Source organism: Loxodonta africana, chromosome 2, assembly GCF_030014295.1.
Source record: "Loxodonta africana isolate mLoxAfr1 chromosome 2, mLoxAfr1.hap2, whole genome shotgun sequence".
NCBI classification, from domain to species: Eukaryota; Metazoa; Chordata; class Mammalia; order Proboscidea; family Elephantidae; genus Loxodonta; species Loxodonta africana.
Genome location: NC_087343.1, coordinates 150,519,507 through 150,536,659, shown reverse-complemented (window position 1 = coordinate 150,536,659; position 17,153 = coordinate 150,519,507). Strand labels below are relative to the sequence as shown.

Here is a 17,153-nt window from a genome sequence, read left to right as displayed (position 1 = left end):
CTTATAAAGAGGTTTTGAGTCACTCACCTGATGATGCAAAACAGATTTACATTAGCATTGTATAATGAAAAATCAATAAAAATAACTCTGGTCCCTCTTGTAATCCAGCTGTTCAGTCGAAGGTCAATGAACTTGTCTTTGGTTTTATATTTTGATTTTGATAAAGTGAAAATATATCCCCCATTTCCGTACACACCAATGAATCCCCAATGCCAAGGGGAGTTGGAATTAGAAGTAGAGTACTTCCATCTGTTAGACATAAAAAGAATAACCGAGAGATGAGAAAGCCTAACTGAGAAGTACTCTAAGAATCTAAAACAAACTGTTGGTTCAAATGTTGTAGTTAAAAAAAAAAAGTAATAAATTCATAGGTGTTACAGTAATTTTGAAGCGAGACATTGAGTTAAGGATTAAGTTAAAAGGGTTAAGATTTAATATATTTTTATTTTTTAGTGCTTATCGTGGGCAACAAATTACACTAGGTGCTATGAGAAAATTTTAAAAAAATCCATCTGTTGCCTCAGGAAACTTAAAATCTAGAACGTGGTGACTGCTATTATTAACATGCTGTCACTCTTGTCTTTTGAGATGTTTAATCTTTGAGTAGGACAAGAGTATCAAGGGTTTTGGTGCAGAAATACCTATCTCAGTATAGGAGAACTGTTGCTTCATAGTCTATCTTCTAATGGTCACATACCAGCTATAAATGTTCTGTAAATAAAAACTGTGACAATGTCTATATTGTTTTTTGGCTTTTTTTTTTTTAATTAACTTTTATTGAGCTTCAAGTGAACATTTACAAATCAAGTGTTTTTTGGCTTTTTAATGTAATGAAAGTACATGAATCAAAGTAAAATGTGTATAATTAAATTTTATTTCCATTCCTTTTACTTTCAATTACAGGATCTCAAAAAAGAAAAGCCTTCCCAAGTTCTGACACCAAAAAAAAAAGGAAAGCCTTGATTCCTCATTTCAGTCCCTATTTAGTACCCCAAAAACAAATTGGAAAGGTGATTAAAAAATGCACTGCTTAAACGTGTTTTTCTATGAATAAGAGGATGCTTGTTTTCAGCAGAAGGAAAAAACAGTGAAACCACTAAAGACTATTTTAACAACAATACCATAGTTGTATTTTTGAGTGTTTTCCTTAGATGATTGTTAGACTGAAACTGGAAAATGTGCTACACCAACCCTCTCCTAACTTCCAATATTTTAAAACGGCTTTAATCAATGAATTTTACGTTTTAGACAGGCAAGCACCCACTGATTTTTTTTTTCAATAATTTTTATTGTGCTTTAAGTGAAAGTTTACAAATCAAGTCAGTCTCTCACAAAAAACCATATACACCTTGTTACACGATCCCAATTACTTTCCCCCTAATGAGACAGCCCGCTCTTTCCCTCCACTCTCTCTTCTCGTGTCCTTTTCGTCAGCTTCTAACCCCCTCCACCCTCTCATCTCCCCTCCAGGCAGGAGATGCCAACATCGTCTCAAGTGTCCACCTGATCCAAGAAGCTCACTCCTCAACTGCATCCATTGTCCAGTCCAATCCACGTCTGAAGAGTTGGCTTCGGGAATGGTTCCTGTCCTGGGCCAACAGAAGGTCTGGGGGCCACGACCACTGGGGTCTTTCTAGTCTCGGTCAGACCGTTAAGTCTGGTCTTTCTATGAGAATTTGGGGTCTGCATCCCACTGCTCTCCTGCTCCCTCAGGGGCTCTCTGTTGTGTTCCCTGTCAGGGCAGTTATCAGTTGCAGCCAGGCACCATCTAGTTCTCCTGGTCTCAGGACGATGTAGTCTCTGGTTCGTGTGGCCCTTTCTGTCTCTTGGGCTCGTAATCGCCTTGTGTCCTTGGTGTTCTTCAATCTCCTTTGATCCAGGTGGGTTGAGACCAATTGATGCATCTTAGATGGCTGCTTGCTAGCGTTTAAGACCCCAGATGCCACTCTTCAAAGTGGGATGCAGAATGTTTTGTTAATATATTTTATTATGCCAATTGACTTAGATGTCCCCTGAAACCATGGTCCCCAGACCCCTGCCCCTGCTACACTGGCCTTCGAAGCATTCAGTTTATTCAGGAAACTTCTTTGCTTTTGGTTTAGTCCAACTGTGCTGACCTCCCCTGTATTGGGTGCTGTCTTTCCCTTGACCTAAAGTATTTCTTATCTACTATCAAATTAGTTAACACCCCTTCCTACCCTCCCCCCCTTCCCTCTCTCGTAACCACAAAATAATGTTTTCTTCTCAGTTTAAACTATTTCTCAAGTTCTTATAATAGTGGTCTTATACAATATTTGTCCTTTTGCAACTGACTAATTTCACTCAGCATAATGCCTTCCAGGTTCCTCCATGTTATGAAATGTTTCACAGATTCCTCACTGTTCTTTATGGATGCGAAGTATTCCATTGTGTGAATATACCATAATTTATTTATCTATTCATCCATTGGAAACCCCGGCGGCATAGTGGTTAAGTGCTATGGCTGCCAACCAAAAGGTCGGCAGTTGGAATCCGCCAGGTGCTCCTTGGAAACTCTATGGGGCAGTTCTACTCTGTCCTCTAGGGTCGCTATGAGTTTCAACTCGACGGCACTGGGTATTCATCCGTTGATGGGCACCTTGGTTGCTTCCATGTTTTTGCTATTGTAAACTGTGCTCCAATAAACATGGGTGTGCATATATCTGTTCGTGTAAAGGCTCTTATTTCTCTAGGATATATTCCAAGGAGTGGGATTGCTGGATCATATGGTAGTTCTATTTCTAGCTTTTTAAGGGAGCGCCAAATCGATTTCCAAAGTGGTTGTACTATTTGACATTCCCACCAGCAGTGTAGGAGTGATCCAATCTCTCCACAGCCTCACCAACATTTATTATTTTGTGTTTTTTGGATTAATGCCAGCCTTGTTGGAGTGAGATGAAATCTCATTGTAGTTTTGATCTGCATTTCTCTAATGGCTAATGATTGTGAACATTTCCTCATGTATCTGTTAGCTACCTGAAAGTCTTCTTTAGTGAAGTATTTATTCATATCTTCTGCCCATTTTTTAATTGGGTTATTTGTCTTTTTGCAGTTGAGTTTTTGCAGTATCATGTAGATTTTAGAGATCAGGCGCTGATGAGAAATGTCATAGCTAAAAACTTTTTCCCAGTCTGTAGGTAGTCTTTTTACTCTTTTGGTGATGTCTTTGGATGAGCATAGGTGTTTGATTTTTAGGAGCTTCCAGTTATCTAGTTTTTCTTCTACGTTCCTTACAATGTTTTGTATACTTTTTATGCCATGTATTAGGGCTCTAATGTTGTCTCTATTTTTTCTTCCATGGTCTTTATCATTTTATATTTTATATTTATATTTGATCCATTTTGAGTTAGTTTTTGTGCAGGGAGGGAGGTATGGGTCTTGTTTCATTTTTTTGCAGATGAATATCCAGTTATGCCAGCACCACTTGTTAAAAAGACTGTCTTTTCCCCATTTAACTGTTTTGGGGCCTTTGTCGAATATCAACTGCTCATATGTGGATGGATTTACGTCTGGATTCTCAAATCAGTTCCATTGGTCCATGTATCTGTTGTTGCACCAGTACCAGGCTGTTTTGACTACTGTGGCGGTATAATAGGTTCTAAATCAGCTAAAGTAAGGCCTCCCACTTTGTTCTTCTTTTTCAGTAATGCCCTATTTATCTGGGGCCTCTTTCCCTTCCATATGAAATTGGTGATTTGTTTCTCCATCTTATTAAAGAATGTCCTTGGGATTTGGATCAGAATTACATTAAATGCATAGATTGCTTTTGGTAGAATAGATGTTTTTATAATGTTAAGTCTTCCTATCCATGAGCAAGGTATGTTCTTCCACTTATGTAAGTCTCTTTTGGTTTCTTGCAGATGTATACTGTAGTTTTCTTTGTATAAGTCTTTTACATCTCTGGTAAGATTTATTCCTAAGTATTTTATCTTCTTGGGAGCTACTGTAAATGGCATTGATTTGGTGATTTCCTCTTCGATGTTCTTTTTGTTGGTGTAGAGGAATCCAACTGATTTTTGTATGTTTATCTTGTATCCCGATACTCTGCTGAACTATTAGTTTCAGTAGTTTTCCGGAGGATTCTTTAGGGTCTTCTGTGTATAAGATCATGTCATCTGCAAATAGAAATACTTTGACTTCTTCCTTGCCAATCTGGATGCCCTTTATTTCTTTATCTAGCCTAATTGCTCTGGCTAGGACTTCCAGCACAATGTTGAATAAGAGTGGTGATAAAGGGCATCTTTGTCTGGTTCATGATCTCAATGGGAATGTTTTCAGGCTCTCTCCATTTAGGGTGATGTTGGCTGTTGCCTTTGTATAAATGCCCTTTATTATGTTGAGAAATTTTCCTTCTATTCCTATTTTGCTGAGAGCTTTTATCATGAATGAGTGTTGAACTTTGTCAAATGCCTTTTCTGTGTCAATTGATAAAATCATGTGATTCTTGTCTTTTGTTTTATTTTTGTGGTGGATTACATTAATTGTTTTTCTAATGTTGAACCATCCCTGCACACCTGGTATGAAACCCACTTGGTCATGGTGAATTATATTTTTGATATGTTGTTGAATTCTATTGGCTAGAATTTTGGTGAGGATTTTTGCATCTATATTCATGAGGGATATAGGTCTGTAATTTTCTTTTCTTGTGGTGTCTCTACCTGGTTTTGGTATCAGGGATATGGTGGCTTCATAGAATGAGTTTGGGAGTATTCCATCCTTTTCTATGCTCTGAAATACCTTTAGTAGTAGTGGTGTTAACTGTTCTCTGAAAGTTTGGTAGAACTCTGCAGTGAAGCCGTCTGGACCAGGGCTTTTTTGTTGTTGGGAGTTTTTTGATTACCTTTTCAATCTCTTCTTTTGTTATGGGCCTATTTAGTAGTTCTACTTCTGTTTGTGTTAGTTTAGGTAGGTAGTGTGTTTCTGGGAATTCATCCATTTCTTCTAGGTTTTCAAAGTTGTTTGAGTATAGTTTTTCATAGTAATCTGATATGATTCTTTTAATTTCAGTTGGGTATTTTTAATATCGCCCATCTCATTTCTTATTTGGGTTATTTGCTTCCTCTCCTGTTTTTCTTTTGTCAGTTTGGCCAATGGTTTATCAATTTTGTTGAGTTTATCAAAAAACCAACTTTTGGTCTTGTTAATTCTTTCAATTTTTTTTTCTGTTTTCTATTTCATTTAGTTCAGCTCTAATTTTTATTATTTGTTTTCTTCTGGTGCCTGTGGGTTTCTTTTGTTGCTCTCTTTCTATTTATTCAAGTTGTACGGATAGTTCTTTGATTTTGGCCCTTTCTTCTTTTTGGATGTGTGCATTTATTGATATAAATTGGCCTCTGAGCACCGCTTTTGCTGTGTCCCAAAAGTTCTGATAAGAAGTGTTTTCGTTCTAGTTGGATTCTATGAATTTCTGTATTCCATCCTTAATGTCTTCTATAATCCAGCTTTTGAGCAGGGTATTGTTTGGTTTCCAAGTGTTTGATTTCTTTTCCCGTTATTGATTTCCACTTTTATGGCCTTATGGTCAGAGAAGATCCTTTGTAACATTTCAATGTTTTGGATTCTGCTAAGGCTTGCTTTGTGACCTAATATGTGGTCTGTTCTAGAGAATGTTTCATGTGCACTAGAAAAGAAAGCATACTTGGTTGCTGTTGGGTGGAGTGTTCTGTATATGTCTACGAGGTCAATTTGGTTGACTGTGGCATTTAGATCTTCTGTGTCTTTATTGAGCTTCTTTCTGGATATCCTGTCCTTCACCGAAAGTAGTGTGTTGAAGTCTCCTACGATTATTGTGGAGCTATCTCACTTTTCAATGCTGATAGAGTTTGTTTTATGTATCTTGCAGCCCTGTCATTGGGTGCATAAATATTTAATATGGTTATATCTTTATATCTTCTTGGTGTATTGTCCCTTTAATCATTATATAATGTCCTTCCTTATCCTTTCTGATGGATTTAACTTTAAAGTCTATTTTGTCAGAAATTAATATTGCCACTCCTGCTCTTTTTTGATTGTTGTTTGCTTGATATATTTTTTTCCATCCTTTGAGTTTTAATTTGTTTGTGTCTCTAAGTCTAAGGTGTGTCTCTTGTAGGCAGCATATAGATGGATCTTGTTTTTTAATCCATTCCGCCACTCTTTGTCTCTTTATCGGTGCATTTAGTCCATTTACATTCAGGGTAATTATGGATAGGTATGAATTTAGTGCTATCATTTTGATGTCTTTTTTTGTGTGTTGACAGCTTTTTTTTCCCACTTGATTTTATGTGCTGAGATTTTCTTTATATATTGTCCTTTCCTCATATTTGTTGTTGATTTTGTTTCTGCTGAGTCTGTATTTTTCCCTTGTATTTTATTTTTTTTGATGAGTAGGATGGTTTGTCTCCTTTGTGGTTACCTTGTTATTCCCTATTTTTCTAAATTTATAACTAACTTTCATTTCTTTGTATCGCCATATCTTCCTCTCCATATGGAAGGTGTATGATTACATTTCTTAGTCCCTCTTTATTACTTTAATGTTGTCTTCTTTTATATAATAACATTGCCATTACTCTGTGTTGGGCTTTTTTTTTTTTTTTTTAATTTTGCCTTTTTTTTTTGCATTTCCCTGTCTGGGTTGACTTCTGGTTGCTCTGCCCAGTGTTCTGGTCTTGAGTCAATACCTGATATTATTGATTTTCTAACCAAAGAACTCCCTGTAGTGTTTCTTGTAGTTTTGGTTTGGTTTTTACGAATTCCCTCAACTCGTGTTTATCTTGAAATGTCTTAATTTCACCTTCATATTTAAGAGACTGTTTTGCTGGATATATGATTCTTGGTGGGCAATTTTTTCCTTTAATTTTTTAAATATGTCATCCCATTGCCTTCTTGCCTGCATGGTTTCTGCCGAGTAGTCCGAGCTTATTCTTATTGGCTCTCCTTTGTAGGTGACTTTTCGTTTATCCCTCACTGCTCTTATAATTGTCTCTTTATGTTCGGTTTTGGAAAGCTTGATTATAATATGTCTTGGTGACTTTCTTTTAAGATATACCTTATGTGGAGTTTGATGAGCATCTTGCATAGGTATCTTCTCATCTTTCACAATATCAGGGAAGTTTTCTGCCAACAAATCTTCAACAATTTTCTCTGTATTTTCTATATCCCTCCTTGTTCTGGTACTCCATTCGCTCGTAGGTTATTTCTCTTGACAGAGTCCCACATGATTCTTAAGGTTTCTTCATTTTTTAAAATTCTTTTATCTGATTTTTCTTCAAGTATATAAGTACCAAGTGATTTATCTTCAAGTTCAGAAATTCTATCTTCGACTTGCTCAATTCTGCTCCTCTTTCTATTGAGTTATCTAATTCTGTAATTTTATTGTTAATCTTCTGAATTTCTGATTGCTGTCTTTCTATGGATTTCTCTAGCTTATTAAACTTTTCATTATGTTCCTGAATAATCTTTCTGATTTCTTCAGTTGCTTTATCTCTATGTTCCTTGGCTTGTTCTGCATATTGCCTCATTTCCTTCCTGATGTCTTGAAGGGTTCTGTATATTAAACTTCTATATTCTGCACCTGGTAATTCCAGGAATGCACTTTCACCTAGAAGATCCCTGGATTCTTTGTTTTGAGAGCCTGTTGAAGTGATCATGGTCTGTTTCTTTATGTGACTTGATATTGACTGTTGTCTCTGAGCCATCTATAAGTTATTGTATTAGTTTATGCTTGTTTACTGTGTCTTAGCTTCTTGCTTTGTTTTGTTTTGGTGTACCCCTACGGGTTGTTTGAGTGAGCTAGCTTGATTATTTTCGCCTTTGGAGCTCTGGTATCCTGTCCCCAGCTGGCTAGAGCTATTATCAGGTATATCAGTCTAGGAGTCCATTCAGTTTTCTTGCATGAATTCAGCACAGGTTTCCAGGTAGCTGATATCAAGTGTGTGGTACAGGCTCTGTCCTACAGTCTTAGAGGGGCAGGGGTGATTGGCAGATATAATGGTATCTGATTGCAGCAGGGGGTCACACTCTGAACAAGGCAGGGGGCTGAGAACCAACACCCAAGTGTCTTTGAGGAAAACGCGTCTCTGTTCCCTAGAGCGTGCTGGTGGGTGGGTTCTGCAGAGGGACCATGGGCACCCAGAGTTTTTGGTCGTAAGGACTGGGAGGTACCAGTTATCTTTGGACCCCTGTCGTGGGTGGCTGGGTGACCTGAGTGGAGCTACCAGTCCTTAGGTCCCTGATGTGGGTAGGTGAGGATCTTGTTTAAGAGGCAAAGCAATGTCAAACATCAAACACCCACCTCTCCACCACACAGCTGAAAGGGTTGGAGTTTGGCAACAAGGGCCTATTCTCCTGAAATAGGCCCACACAGGTCCATGCAGAAGGGAAAGCTGCTCAAGGTCCATGGACATTTTATGCCTGGACAGGAGCCGGTTCTGTCCTGAGTTCCCCGGGTTAATGGAGCTAGAAAATTATCTTTTCCCCCAGTTGCAAATTTTTTCCTTTCCCAAGGCCAGGAGTATGGCTCTAAGTGCTCACCAGGGTCTATCTCAGGCCCAGGGATTCAGCCACTGAAGCCAGCTTGGGGGTGGGGGTGGGGTCGCAGTGAAATGTACGCAAGTGCTTAGCTTTTGCCAAGAGCACCACCGCTCCGGGAATGGTGCCTGATTCAGGTCAGGGAATTCCTCTCCACTTCTGAAGGACCTCTTCCTCCCCCGCCCCTTAGTTCATTGTCTAAGCTTGCCTTTGATGCTCAGGGCTCCCAGCTTGTCACAAATATGCTCCTTTCACTTTTTTTTTTTTGGTCTTTTGGTTTTGTTGTAAAGAGGGCTTGACAGAAGTGTCTGTCTATTCCGCCATCTTGGCTCCACCTCTCTCCATTGATTCTTATTTTGGTTGCTAGGTCGATAGGAATTACAATTCTAATTAAATATACCAAACCAAACCCACCGCTGTGGAGTTGATTCCGACTCATAGCAACCCCATAGGATAGAGTAGTACTGCCCCATAGAGTTTCCAAGGCTGTAAATCTTTACAGAAGTAGACTACCACATCTTTCTCCTGCAGAGTGGCTGGTGGGTTCAAATTGCCAACCTTTTTGTTAGCAGTCGAGTGCTTTAACCACTGTGCCACCAGGTTCCTTCCAATTAAGTATTAAAAAAAACCCCACTGCCATCGAGTCAATTCTGACTCATAGCGACCCTATAGGACAGAGTAGAACTGTCCCATAGAGTTTCCAAGGAGCGCCTGGCAGATTTGAACTGCCAGCCTCTTGGTTAGCAGCTGTAGCAGCTAAGTATAAAACCAAAAAAACCCGCTGCTGTCCAGTTGACTCCAACTCATAGTAACCCTATAAGGACAGTGTAGAACTGCCCCATAGAGGTTCCAAGGAGTGCCTTGTGGATTCAAACTGCCAACCTTTTGGTTATGAGCCATAGCTCTTAACCATTATGCAACCAGGGCTTCCAATTAAGTATTTAGAGATGGTAAAATAAACCAAACCCATACTGTTAACTTTGATATTTAAAGTATTTGTAGTAGTTATGAGAATTTAGAATATGAGAATATCTAATAATCTAGAGATTCCAATTTAAAATGTGTAACTGATTGACTTATCTTCTAATTTTTAGGTTGAGAGGGAAAGAGTGAATAGTATTATAATATTTAAGAGAATATGTCACTATATTTATGAATTTAATTTTTTAAAGTTATAAGAATTACACAAGCATTTTGGAAAGTTTTACTTTGGTGAGACAGCTGAAATCTCTAAAATTAAAATTGGATTATTAACTTATTATTAATTAATTATTATTATTAATTTAAAAGTTTACCTAAAACTTAGTTTAAGTAAATTTAATTAACTGTTGTAAATGCTTCTAAACATTTCTCAAAGATCCTCTGTGAAGTGACTGTTAAAATTTAGTAGAAATAGATTCACTGATATTAAAAGCTTAAGAAAAAATTGAGCTTAGTAAGCCAAATATTAACTTAAAAACCAAATCAACTGTAAATAGTCTTTTCTGTGCAGAAATGTTGCCCTCAAGAACACCCAAAAGCTCATTTAAGGAAAAAATAAGTGGAAAAAAGGGGGAAAAAACAAACAAAAAAACACAATTATTAATCCTGAGGGTACAGGGGAGTTTGTTCAAGAAAGGAAATGCAATCATAGTTCATATTTGTAATGTAAACATTGACTAATGAGTTAACAAAAATTCTGGTGTATCTATATTGAAAGGCTAATAGGAAGTGTGTGTAGAGAGAGTGCAGAAGATAGCTACATGGTAGATCACCTTCTATGACCAAAAAACAATAGATACATAAAACTGTAAAAATCAAGAAATAGCAGTAAAAGCATGTTATTTAGAAATAGGAAGTATATACAAGAAGAAACAACTAAGAGAGCTAAAGTGGCTGCGGCTGCTTTTGGAGAGTGGAAATTATGAGTATGAAGGAGTAGAACTTTGTAAATATTTGGATCACTTTGATAAAAATTAAATTAAAAAATTTATTCTCTCCTCTCCTACAATTTTCATAGGACTCTAAAAGCACAGAGTGTTGATATCGCTGATACCAGCAGTTTATGTGTCGGGGGAGGTGTGCCAGTATCTTTGGGCTTCCACATTATTAAGTATATACATGACTATACCAGCATTACCCTCAGCCACTTTGGAGAACAATGGCCACAGCATCATTGGCAGGCATCAGACGCAGTGCATGTACAGTATAACTGCCCCTGTTTAGTATTTCAGCAATAGAGTAAGTCACTAAAGTAAGGCAGTAAGAAAGGAGGAAAGTGGCACAGTACACCTAAACCATTCCTTAGGAATCCCAAGATGCATTTGGGATGTGCTTGAGGGAGTATGGCCAGAGCCAGAAAAAAAGCTGATTATTTGACTATTGTGGAAGCAAAACTGGACATTCATCCTATGTCTAATATAACCCAGCACTGCACATATCACAGTCAAAAAAAAAAAAAAACACTTTGCATCCTAAGGTAAACAAAAAAACCCGACAGGGTCACTCTTACTGGTTCTAGTCCCCAAAAGAATATAAAACCTTACATATTTCCCATAAACCTGACCTCTCTAGTAAACACATTTTTCCCTGAATTTTGCTATATTGATATTTGAAAATATTGCATGATCTATGTGAATATGATAATCATGTGAGAAAGCTGTTTTTCCGTCATGAACAGACTAATGTCAAGTTGATAATCTTGGTAACAGCATTTTTCCCTTAAAAGTACTTTTATTTGGCAAGCCAAACCTTCCGAAGTCCTTGCACTCTTGCATTGTTAGTAAACTTTTTTTTTTACTGTTTTAAGTGAAAGTTTACGAATCAAGTCAGTCTCTCATACAAAAATTTGTATACACCTGTTATATACTCCTAGTTGCTCTGCCCCCAATGAGACAGCACACTCTTCTCTCCACTCTCTATTTTCGTGTCCATTCAGTCAGCTTCTGACCCCCTCTGCCCTCTCATCTCCCCTCCAGACAAGAGCTGCCCACATAGTTTCATGTGTCTACTTGATCCAAGAAGCTCACTCCTCACCAGTATCATTTTCTGTCCCACAGTCCAGTCTAATCCCTGTCTGAAGAGTTGGCTTTGGGAATGGTTCCTGTCCTGGGCTAACGGAAGGTCTGGGGACCACGACCTCCAGGATCCCTCTAGCCTTTGTGAGTAAACTTTTAATTTCCCTTTCTACATGCTTCTACTTCTGAACCTTCCTTTTATACTATTATTGAAAGTCTCCTTACCAGCCAGACCCTATTGGTATTAGTTGGAAAATACACATATTTTCACAATTTTATTAAGATACAGTGATAACCTGCAAGAAAAAGTTAATGTATAATTCTTAAACTACTTACTCAGTGTCACGTTTAAGGCCAAAATCAGACAGGTCTTCGTTTTTAAAAGTATATTTGTCGTAACATTCACTCATCACAGACTGAAAAGATGAATAGACTTTGCATGTGTTGTTGCGGACTTTTAGTTGGCGGACTCTTGGGACTCCTAGAAGTATGTTCTCATAGTAGATGCGGCTGCTGTTCTTTAAATTATATGGTCGTTTGTTATTATACCATGAGTCCCAGTACAGACCTTCCAAAAGGGGTCCTTCCATAAACTTTATATAATAAAGATACATGTCATGGGAAAAATATTTTCATGTCAACAGAATCTACGCTCATAATGCTATCTTCAAGAGTATAAAAATCAGAGATTTTGGGAAAAAGATGAAAATTAATATTAATGGTAATGATGATGACGGCTACCACTTACTGAGCATTCACTAGGTACTGGGCACTGCTTAAGAAATTTATAAATATTATCTCATTTAATTCCATAACCCTTCTTCTCCATTTCTTATATGAGGTGTATACTGAAAATTGTCCCCCAACACATGAATTTTAAAGCTGGTCATAGCTGCATATCAGTACTTCACCCCAAAGTTACGAGTCCTCCCACCCCAACTCTGGCCATAGTGACTGCTACTCCTGACTCTACCCCTAAATGCTTATTCTAAAGGTTCCAAGCTCAGGGTTCATCGTTTTTTTTTTTTTTTTCCCCCTCCCTTTGCCTTTGCCATTGGCCATGTACCTGCCTCAAGAAGAAGAAGAAAAAAAAAAAAAAGGCAGAGTGAACCCCACTTTTTGCCTCAGGGAAAATCTCATCTCATTCTTTCATATTTTACCAGGCCTGAACAAATGACCTATGATTACCTAGCCCTCATCTCATACTTGCCCTCTCATTCTCAGGAAATGACTTTGTCTTCTTGATGAATTTGAAATTCCTAGCATGGCATTCATGATTGACCTCTGTCCTTTTCCATCTCATCTTCCATATGCCTATAATGCCAACCATAGCTCCATATGCTCCATATATAAGATTACTTAAAGCACCTATTATTTCTTCTTCCTAGAATGCCCTCCCCTTACTAATCCTCTGACACTCAACTGAATTGTCATAACCTCTGGAAAACCTCCTCTAACTGCATCTTCCCTGTATGCGCCAATGCTTATGACATGGGATACACGAACCTGCTGTTCCCTCAAACGTTCTTTCCTCACAATGTGATCATCTTGCTATGTTAAGTGTGATGGATAAAACAAGTCTGTTCCAATGCTGAAGGAGCAATTCTCTTATGAACTTAAAAACATTATAAAATTATATTCTGTATATATACTTTATATACTGTACATTACTGTAATACACACTCACACACACACGACTGTATACCAAAACCATGTATATTACACTTTATGGGCAACTTAAGAAATCTTTAAGGATAATTTTCACTATACACAGACTGAATTTAGATCCTAACCACCACATAAGAAGCAAGTCTTCTAATTTACAAATAAGAGTGTTAAAAAAATAACTATCAATATTTTCAAGTTACAAAAACTCTATCACACTGAGAACATAAATTATCAATAAACACTTATCTGGCTGGTTGATTCTTATAGTTTGAAGAGATATTTTTACTCATGCTTTCAATAAATATTTATTAAGTGTCTACTATGTGCCAAGGGTTTGGTAAGGAATACTTAAAGCTGCATCATTCACAGTCACATAACTTACCTTCCAAAAATCAGTTATGCTGCGAACAGACTTAAAGTTGGTTCTTTCATCACCAGGCACAGAAGTGTCCAAAAATAGAGATGACATAACTTTGTTTAAGTAATACATATGTGGGTTTACCATCCCAAAAGTCACTAAAGAGAAGAATTTTTTGTTTAAAAATTGTTTGTCAGGATTATAAATGTATTCACAATTTGTTCCCAATTATGTTTTATTTTATTGTTTTTTCTAATTATAAAAGTAATAACTTTTTTTCTAAAGTAAAAAACAGAAATATACAAAGCAGGAGGAAGTCTTCTGTAATCCCACCCCTAGAGTTAGGTTTGGCATATATTCTTCCAGATTTTTCTTTATACATACATTTATAAAGAATTTTTTTTTTTTTACAAGAATGAGATCATGTTGTACATGCTATTCTGAAACATAACTTTTTTTCTCTACTTTGAGAGTAGTCGATATAATATGGTGAGTGGTTAAGCTATTTTTAATTCAGACAGATATGAGTTTAAGTCCCATCGGGGATAATACCTCCTACTGCATAGCTTTGGTGTGAAAAGCAACTGTGTTTGGCACATGCATGGTGGTTAAAAAAAAAATTATTCATTTTTGCTCTTTTTTGGGGGTGCTGTGGGTTGGGGTTTAGAGAGAGGTGTAGACCAAATATTTTACTTTTTTTGGTCAGAAACTCTTTAGTTTTTAAAAACTATGTATCTTCAACATCATTTCATGGCACATATATATCTATGCCATTCTTTAATAATTGCATAGTATTTAATTCTTCCTTATTACAAAAAGTGTTTATTTTTATTTCCCTAAATGGTGGGAGTATAAGTTATCTTTTTACTTATATTTTCCCATTCCCAAATATTTTATAATAAGCATGTATTATTTTTATAATGAAGCTTTTAAACAACAGTCTAAGAGATCTTAATTTATAAGGTTGGCTACAGTTGTAATTTTTATCAAGATATGACTCAGACTTACTTCTACAATACCAATTAACTAGTTAATTGTCACTATGTAGCACATACAAATGTAAGTCCTGCCAGTGAGTGAACTTGCATGTATGTTGGGCACTCAAAACAAAATGCTCTTTAATACTGCCCTTCATATATTAAGGAGTCCTTGGGTAGTGGAAATGGTTAAAATACCTGGTTGCTAACTGAAAGGCTGGGGGTTCAAGTCCACCCAGAGGCACTTTGGAAGAAAGGCCTGATGATCTACTTCCAAAAAATCAGCCATTGAAAACCCTATGGAGCACAGTTCTATTCTGACACACACAGGGTCACCATGAATCAGAGTGGACACGAAGGCAGCTGGTTTGGTTCACATATTAAGTCAATGATGTTGACCCACAGATAGAAGGAATGTAGGTTGTGACATTTTCCTGGGTCTCCTTAAAGATTTCCATCGATCCATACATTCTGTTACTCAGCACAAACATATTTTACTATTAACTGTGCTACTTGTTAAAAACAAAGCTAATAGCAGACCCAAGACTAACTTTTCTTTGTCCTTATTCATACTTTGATCTACACAACTGAGCCAATCTGTCTATAAAAACCCGTTGCCGTCCAGTGGATTCCTACTCATAGCAACCCTATAGGACAGAGAAGAACTGCCCATAGGGTTTCCAAGGAGCGCTTGGTGAATTTGAACTGCTGACCTTTTGGTTAACAGCCATAGCCCTGAACCACTACATCACCAGGCCTTCTGTCTAAATTGCCTCTAAAAGAAACCAAGTTAGAACTGCCAACCCAAAGGTGTAAGTATATTCAGTCAATGCTTACTATGGAAGCTTCTCATTATTTTTGTGACTTTAAGTTTTGCCCTGTAAGAACCAGAAATTGCATCAATCTAAATGAATATAATCGTATCTAAAATGTGTCACTACTTTTTGAGAGGTTTTAGTAGTCTGACAACCTATGCTTTTATAGCCTATACACTGTTTTTCATCTCATTTTTACTTCGTAGCTCAATTAGCATCTTCACCTACATCTGTGTACTTACATATACATAGGTTTATTAAAAAAATAAAGTAGACTAACAACTCCTGAAGTGTGGTTCTAATTTCTACTTCCCTCCTGTATTTCAGCTTATGTTTCGGAGTTCCTGTGAGAAACAAAACAAAAACTTTTTTTATGTTATTATGTAATTTATAATGTATTTAATTTACAATGATGGAAAGGGACAGTCACTTTTAGTTGTTACACTGTGCCAAGGAAAGCTCCAATAGCTTCTATTTTTGATTGTCACTTTTATGAAGCAGGGATAATTAGGGTTTTCCCATTGGGGGCAAATGGGCAGTAGTTTTACGATTGTATACTACTAGACTTTATAACACGGGTGTTTCCTCATCAGTGCTGTCTTGAAAAGGCAAAACACAAAACAACCAAATAAAAACCTCATCTATTCCCAATCTTCTCCACCTTTCAGGACTGCTTCTTGGGAAGGCTGGCTTCTTTCTGCCAGATTGGGGAGAAGCACTCTGAATGGGGTTATGTCAAGGCCACAACACCTTTAGCTCAAAAAGGGCTTCGGAGACCGGCCTAGCGACGGTCACTGCACAGCAGACAACAGCGCCCAAGCTCGAGTTTCCGGCAAGGGACGAGCGCCGTTTTTTCTCAGGGCTTCAGTTTCCCTGTCAGTGAAACGCGATCACTTGTCCCTGCTCGCTTCTCAAGAGGAGGCTGAATGTGCTGGTGGTCATCTCTTTCACATGAATAGAAATTTGGAGCTACAGAGTTCCTTCCAGGGTATTTGAAATTGCCAAATCAGACTCGTCCCACCCACTCCCTAAAAGCACCCCTCACCGCCTTGGTGCCACCGGGAGGCCTCAGCCATGGCGGACCTAGACAACGCCTCCCGTTCGACCAGCTCAGCTCTGCTGCGCCTGCGCGGTGGTCTACCGGCGCGCTCTCTCGAGCTCAAGCGCCTGAGCGAGCCCTCCAGCTCCCCGGAGTAGTTGCAGGCGCGCGTGCGCACAGAGGACTCTTCGGGAAGCACTTCACCTGAGATGGGGATTGAACTGCGGTGTTTGCTTCCTACACGGGCTCAGCTCTGGGACAAACCAGGCTTTGGGCCTGGGGTTAATCATAAAAATCGTAGTAATTACAGTCATTGACTGCCTTTAACATTTACTGCCTCTTTTTTTTTTTTTTTTTTTAGTCTTCACTTCCACCTGTTTGAAAGGTAGGTAGGTTTGTATCCGTTTTCAGGCCTGAAGAAACCAAAGCTTTGAGAGGTTAGATAACTTACCTGAAGTCCAGGGCAGGCAAGATCTGCTGGACGCTAAAGCCGGAATTTCAGACTGTAACCCAGGCTGCAGCTTCTACTTGCAGAAACTGGTTATTATTAATCGAGAGCTGTTGCTGGAAATAGCTCCTACTCCCTTTTCCCCCAATATGGCTAAAAAAAAAAAGTTAAAATAGACTGAAAACTAATAAAAAAATTGCCTTTGCCGTGATCATGTAAAAGGTCAGGCTAAAGCAGTAGTCCTTGGGAACCCAGACCCATATCTAGTGCAGAAATTTTGCAAAGATGGTAAGAAGGTTGTATACCAGCTATAGAAAAGGCCAAAC

The 17,153-nt window shown here is 38.0% G+C and overlaps 1 protein-coding gene across 1 annotated transcript in view; it reads right to left on the bottom strand.

Moving 5' to 3' along the window:
• PKD2L2 (polycystin 2 like 2, transient receptor potential cation channel) overlaps positions 1-16,416 on the bottom strand; it is a 51,646-nt gene extending 35,230 nt beyond the window's left edge. The window contains exons 1-5 of the mRNA XM_064279704.1: positions 16,386-16,416; positions 15,583-15,684; positions 13,573-13,706; positions 11,859-12,115; positions 28-249 (exon numbers count right to left, since the gene is read on the bottom strand). Of these exons, the coding sequence (XP_064135774.1) occupies positions 28-249; positions 11,859-12,115; positions 13,573-13,706; positions 15,583-15,684; positions 16,386-16,416 (746 nt within the window). The remainder of the gene's footprint in view (positions 1-27; positions 250-11,858; positions 12,116-13,572; positions 13,707-15,582; positions 15,685-16,385) is intronic.
• Positions 16,417-17,153: the final 737 nt, after the last annotated feature.